Source organism: Sceloporus undulatus, unplaced genomic scaffold (genome assembly GCF_019175285.1).
Source record: "Sceloporus undulatus isolate JIND9_A2432 ecotype Alabama unplaced genomic scaffold, SceUnd_v1.1 scaffold_640, whole genome shotgun sequence".
Taxonomy (NCBI): domain Eukaryota; kingdom Metazoa; phylum Chordata; class Lepidosauria; order Squamata; family Phrynosomatidae; genus Sceloporus; species Sceloporus undulatus.
In genome coordinates this window covers 191-7,382 of record NW_024803560.1, presented here as the reverse complement: position 1 = coordinate 7,382, position 7,192 = coordinate 191, and the positions used below count along the sequence as shown (strand labels likewise).

The window sequence follows — 7,192 nt, the reverse complement described above, 5'->3', positions numbered from 1 at the left end:
CCACTGTCATTTCTACTTTGGTGATGACTAGTATTGCCAGAGCTTCAAAATATCAGTAAGAGAGTTGAAATTCATGATATGCAGAGATGGCAATCAGGATGTAGGTATGAACAAGTTTTTGTTCTACCTGAATACCCAATGAAAGTATTGATTTCAGTTAACTTAGCCATGTGTATCTCAAAATTCTACTTTGGCGAGGACTAGTGGTCACAAAGAAGCATTAATGTGCATCTTTTTACTTTCAGGATTTCAGCGACAATACATTTCTGATATCACTTTATTTGCGCAATTGCATGTGATAATCATTCGCACAATTACTCGCCATTTCCGCTTCATTTGCGGGATGCTTTAAATGCGCTTAAATCTCTCTTTAATGTTGCAATCAGCCCCAGTGTGATAAACTCCTAAGAGATATAATTACGTTGGTCTGGCATATCAGTATACAAAAGGATTTTGTAGCATATTTGAGATTAACTGTCTGAAAGAAGTTTTCACCTTAACTATCCATGGCTTGAAAATATTCAAAAAATGTAAGAAGAAATGTTGTGATGGCAAACTGAATAAAGAAAAACAAAAAGCTAGAAAGGAGATGCAAAGTGGACTGCTGCTACAGTCTGAAGCCGCCAGCGAGGTGCGCTTTTTTAGTGTTCCTTTTTCCGGTGGCTTTGGGATGCCTGAAGTGGTCTTGGAGCAACTTCTGCCCGCTCTGGGGGCATGTGTTGTCTGCATGCCCCGATCCCAAAGTGGTTGGAAGCTGCTCTTTTTGTCCTGTCTGTTTCGGGCCTATGAAAACTTATGCTACAACCTTTTTCGTACAGCTAATATCAAAGGTGTTACAAGATCCCTTTGCTTGGGATATTCTAGCACTGGACAAGTGAACAGTGGTGTTTTAACTGTACTGCAGATATTGTAAATATTCTTCTGTCCTTTCCCCCTCAGCAAACTCTGGATCCCATTGATGAAGTTGCTGCATTGATAGCTGCCACTGTTCACGATGTGGATCATCCAGGTCGAACAAATTCATTTCTGTGCAATGCAGGAAGCGAACTTGCCATTTTATATAATGACACTGCTGTGTTGGAAAGTCATCATGCAGCTTTGGCCTTCCAGATCACCATACGAGATGATAAGTGCAATATTTTTAAAAACATGGAGCGGTGAGTTGTTGTTGTTTATTTTAAGAAGTGGTTATATGCCAAAACAACAGTCTCTTTGTATCTTAAAACAACATTAAAATTCACAGTAATATAGAAAAAACAAATGAAATGTAGAATATGTGGAGTTCACACCTTTTCAGGTGGCCGTGGGCACATCTGGAACTTTGGGGAAATGTTTTGGATGTTCTCACAAAATAACTTAGTTGGTACATGTTTGTAAAATGACTTTCATGTTATCTCATGTTAAGGTTAGTTTATTTGTATTCTATACTGGTGTATCTGATTATCACAGCCCCAGGTATTTTTCACAATAATTGAGGAATATCTGCCATCCTTGTTCAGGTGTTTTGTGAGATTCTCCTTCAATAATTCTTGTCAATTTATCCATCTTGATAGCCTTCGTCATCTTTATCATCCAGTCTTCAATAGCTGGAACTTCTGCCATCTTCCATTTTTGTGCTAGAGGTATTCTGCCTGTGGAGGTCATATACAAAAACATTTTCCAGTATTTATTCCTGTTGCCTATTTGTGTTTTATAGATCATGTTAAGGAGGTATATCTCTGGAATAAATTCATAAGAGATGTTAAGAATTTTACAGATTGTTTTGTGAAGATGTTTCTGTGAGGCTCTGTCTTTTGATACTCCTATCCTCTTATTTAGAAGGACTAAATAACCTTGAGCATGTCTTCCTAAGCATTTCCTCCACTCCTTCTTTACGCAGAAATGAATATCGAACCCTCCGACAAGCCATTATTGACATGGTCCTGGCCACAGAAATGACCAAGCACTTTGAGCATGTCAACAAGTTTGTCAACAGCATCAACAAACCGTTGGCTGCCCTCGAAGAGAATGGGGTAAGAGTCCCTTTAAAGAAGCAAAAGCAGCTACTGGTGGAGATTAATTACTTATGTGGAAATACATTACTTTGCATTGACTAGCATGGCCTATCCTGGGTTTCAGGCATTACATCTGGTAATTTCTAAAGGGTATTTTCTGACATTGAGCCATGGGCCTTTTCGCCATTCGTAAAATGCCGTTCATGTGATCTAAATGCATATGGAAAACTACCTATCTGCACCACTGCTCTGTCTCAACCACTTCTCTCTTCTCTACTTTGGTAGTGTCTAGTGGCATATATAAATGTATTACATTATCATTTTGCAAACACACATGAAACTTGCATATGTCAATATGTTCATATTGGTGTATGAAGCACTGCTTGGCCAAGAATTGAGTGGTAATTTGAACTACATTTGTCCCTGGGTCATTATTTTCATTCCTTTCAATTTTCCCTGCTCTGCAATGCCTTTGAAGGAAGTGAAATTTTTATATCTTTCCTCCTGTATACCCATTCATCCCTGTCACCAGTGACTGAGGAAATTATTTCAACATTTGGAGTTGTTGAGAAGGGAGATTTGGCATCTCCCAACAAGTAGCTTGCCAATTTCCAATTGGTTTTGCACTAGTTTGATAATCCAGCCTCCCAGCAGGGAGAAATTTCTCTCCTTGTGATGAAAAAGAAATGGACACTGCTGAATTACCCCCACATACACACACATGCGCACAAAAAAATTACTGGAAATTGAGTCCCTAGCTGTTCTATTTTTCCCTTAATACATTGTTTACTTTTTCATAGTGAGCAGAAGTAGTTTGTAGTTCTTTGTATGATTCCATGCAGGAGGTGGCTGTTTTTATATTCGCACAAAGGGCTTCTTTGAGCTTCCCTTGAGATCTTTCCATTTATTCAGCCTCAAATTGGATTGGCTCCAAGTATTTTGAAGTGAGCGAAACAAGAACTGAAGCACCAATTTCCTTTGGCCAACCCAGCAGTTGGTCCCTGATGAACAATGGGAATCTCATTGAGACACCATTTGAAAATATGATCAAATGGGGAAGCCGAGCATGGGATGGGAATTTGGATACCAGAGTCAATGTCTGGATTCTGTCATATACCTTCAAAGCTTTGTGTGATAGTTTAATTTATCAAGAACAGCTGCCTCCCTAGTTATTAGTGCTCTTTGAAATCACACTTTCTCCCCATAAACATACATGAAAAAGAAAGGGGAAAAAAACCTTCCTTCAAGCATTCAATTGACGGGTTTTTTAAAATGTGTGGAAAAAGTAGTAGAAGAGAGAACTGGCTGGTTTTGGCCACTTTTAATTGTAGCACTTGCAAAAAATATATGGTTGGTCTCTGAACATTTTGTGTTTCCCTCTGGAAGCAGCTGAACATTTTTGTCCATTGTGGAACATCCATACTTAGTTCAAGAGTTGCTGAAGCAGGGGTGCACAGGCACTGCTGTTGTGCACAATTTCACACTGAGCGTGGATGTGCAGTGTTGCCGTGTGTGTTGTTCATTGTACACAGATGGACGTGGCACATGAATATGCATATTTAAGTGGTCTCTTCCAACTCTGTGATTTGGTTGTACAACATCACAATTCACCAATTAGGCAGCACTGCACAACCACTGTATTAACCCAGCAGTGTAAGGTTACACTCCATCTCCTCAGTATTGTGGTATCTTAAAATCAGAGATTCATTGCAGCACAAATAAAAACTACATCATAAATGCATACAGATATTCACATCCACTTAGCCAAAAAACAAACAAAAAAAAAAAAACAGTGAAACCAAACAGAAGGATGAAAATGCCCTGAAACCTGAGAGGTACTTTTCATAATGACAGGGTGTCTCATTTAATGACTTTTGCTACCACTGTTTTCAGGTCCCCCCTTGTGCCCATGTATGTGTGAAGTTCTGCACCTTCATAAGGATGTACCTCCATCTTCCACCCGTCTAACTAATAATGTGTCATTGTTATCAATACCAGGAAAGGCTGTAGCGCAGATAGCTAAAAAGTGTGAGAGCACTTAGAAAAGAGTTCTGTGACTGCTGAAAGCCAGCATGGGCTTTTCAAAAATAAATCATGTCAGTCTAATCTTATATCTGTTCTGGGAAATAATGTGAACGATTTCCTTGATTTTGGTAGGATCCTTTTTACAAAGTCTCCCATGAAATTCTTACAGACAAGATGAGAAAATGTGGGCTAGATAATGCTATTGTTATGTGGGTTGCAAGTGGTTGAACTCAAAGAGTTCAACCCATGGTTCTTCTCATCCTGAAGAGAAGCTACTAGTGGGGAGCCTCAGGACTCCATCTGATCCTGGTGTGACGCAACATCTTTATAAACTACTTGGATGATGGAATAGGACAGAAGCTGGATTCAAATTACCTTAATGAGTTGTAGAGCTAGGCTAAATCTAACAAAATTAATTTCAATAGGGATAAATGTAAAGGATAAATAAAATAAAATTCTTCACAGATGATGATGATGATGATAACGATTTACATTTGTAAACTTTAATTTAATTTCACAAGGGTGCAAATGGAGATAGTGATTCCCTCAAAAATGTCCTCACATCTCCTGAAAATCGAATCCTGATCAAGCGGATGCTAATTAAGTGCGCTGATGTCTCCAACCCGTGTCGGCCTCTGGAACAGTGCATTGAGTGGGCAGGTCGCATCTCTGAGGAATATTTTGCACAGGTGGGTAAGATACAAGAGCTGTGATGTAAAAGTGTCAAGTTGCAACCTTTTTTATTAGCAGGGACTATGACATCATCTGTTACCCTTTTCGGACCCATTTGTTCCCATGGAATTTAGCTATTCTCACAGTAACTTGAGAGGCAATATATTTTCCCATGAATTACATGTTTTAATAAAAACTCCCAGTTGGGATTTTAATAACAACAGTCACAACAACAATGACAACAACAGCAACAATGCAACAATAACAATTTATTACCCTGTGTGTTGAGTGCAGAATAACAACAAATAACACAACTCATAACATTAACGCATATAAAACCAATACAAACTAAAATGCATCAGTAAAAGTTAAAAATGTTGTTAACGTTTTATTTGTTGTTGTACTGTATTCAGTGTGTTGTAATTGAGGTATGGATGCATTCTGGGAATGTTTGGGTTTATAGATGAATGACATAGCATTTCATTATGTTTTTAAATTAATAACTTTTAATGAAAAAAGGAAACATCTGGGTGAAAGAGGGTTGCATTGTAGTGTGCATGTGAGAAAAAATACAAAGAAATTGGACTGCATTCTTTTGCATGCATTTTGCATCTGAACTTATCATGAGATGTTGGAAACAGGTGGTGCTCCCTGCCTTTTTAGTGATCAATTGCAAGCACCTATTTTCAATTCTCTGTAGGTTTGTTTTTGAAACTATTCTGTCTGTAATTTAAAGACTTATTGCTTTAATGATGTATTGTTTTGAATGGTGCCCCTTTTATGAATCATGGTTATTTCATTTTAGACTGATTTTGTATACCACTGGGGTGTCAGTTTGTCAGCTGAGAGTGCAGCTTTTAAACAGATAAATAAATTGAAGACTTTATTAGTCAAAGGCAGTACATGCAGGCAGCCACGCAGCATGGGTAAGCTCATGTTGCCACTCATTGACTAATATGGGCTTGAGCTTCATCATTTCCACCCATTCACAGGGCCCCCCCAGAAGTGAGCCACCACAGATGAGAAGGTTGCACTGTAGGAGAGCACATTTACAATACTATCTTATTTTATTTATATGCTGCTCTAAGATCTCATGATTGGAGTTGGAGATATTTTAATAAAATATAATAGCAATAATGGCTAAGATCTAAAATCCTACATCAGCTACTTAGTTAAATATATATAAGCAATTATCAATTCCTGACCTTAGTCCTGTTTTACTGGGCAGCACATGCTGCATGAGATGGAGGTCGGTTCTACTATCAGTTGGGGTACTGACATTTTCACCACCCTCCTTCCAGTGATCTCCAGTGCAGTGATCAGAAGCAAGATCCCTGTTGCAATTCTGTAATTACAATACTGAATTCCTGATTATTATTATTATTATTATTATTAAAGCTGCTTTTTTATTTCTCTTTTTTGCAGACAGATGAAGAGAAAAGGCAAGGCTTGCCAGTTGTGATGCCAGTTTTTGACAGAAATACTTGTAGTATCCCCAAGTCACAAATATCGTTCATTGATTATTTCATCACTGACATGTTTGACGCTTGGGATGGTAAGCTGTCTCTTCATCTACTTCTAACTGGGATCCCCCATTAGGAAGGGTCGGCCAACTGCCTCAAGTGGCAGATGCTGGTGGGGGACAACAGTAACAGAATCCTGACCATACCTCTTGATTCTTCCCAGCCATTCCCTCTGTTAGAAGATAGAGTGGGTGTACTTCATAGGCTGTCCCACACTTCCTAAAATATTCTGCCTTTAAGTGTCTTGGAGGGCATTGTCTCATCACCAGCACTGATGCAAAAATTCAGCTGCCAATGTGGTCTCCTTTGGACAAGATAGTGGGATCCTGTCCTTTGCTTCAAAGGGCAAAATACCTTGGTCTTGCTTGCAGTAGAAAGTCAAGCACAAAGATTGAGAAAGTTGCTTTACTGGACCCAAACTCCCAAAATTTTAGTAGCTGTGCTGATTGATTGTGTGATTTGGGGAGTTTTAACCCAGATAAATAACTTTTTTCCAGCTCAGTTCAAGAGTATATGGCATGATTTCACATCATAATGAAGCAGATGTGGAGGACTCCCTTCCTTGTTCTAGTAGGCTGGAACCTTTAGACTCATCCAGTTTAATTCACTCTCTTTAGGAGCCAAATAGAATGGTTAAGAATGCAATAAGGGCCCTGCGGGATTATCCAGGCTTTACCAGCCCTGCACTTTGTTTCCCACAGCAGCCAACTTGCTCATTCCCAGCAGCTCTCTTGAGGAGAACATAAAACCACCATGCTTAGTAGCTGTCTATTTTCCATTAATAGTATTAACCTCCATGGATTTGTCTTATCCTCTTTTGAAAGCAGTCTCACTTGATGGCCATCATTTGGTGGTCTCCTTAGTTGGGCAGAACTTACACTAGCTGTGTGTGTAACAGCAAAATTGGTTTTCCAGTCCTTCTGTCCACATTCTTTCACAACATTTTAAGGGCTATGATACACTGAACCCAGAAGAGGG

The 7,192-nt window shown here is 39.0% G+C and overlaps 1 protein-coding gene across 1 annotated transcript; it reads left to right on the top strand.

Annotated features, from left to right (window-relative positions):
- Window positions 1-864: 864 nt before the first annotated feature.
- LOC121917767 (high affinity cAMP-specific and IBMX-insensitive 3',5'-cyclic phosphodiesterase 8A-like) lies at window positions 865-6,894 on the top strand (the record flags this gene model as incomplete). Its single annotated transcript, XM_042443889.1, has 4 exons — window positions 865-1,157; window positions 1,880-2,012; window positions 4,541-4,708; window positions 6,117-6,894. Coding segments are annotated over 4 exons (768 nt in total), but the record flags the coding sequence as incomplete, so codon positions are not given.
- Window positions 6,895-7,192: the final 298 nt, after the last annotated feature.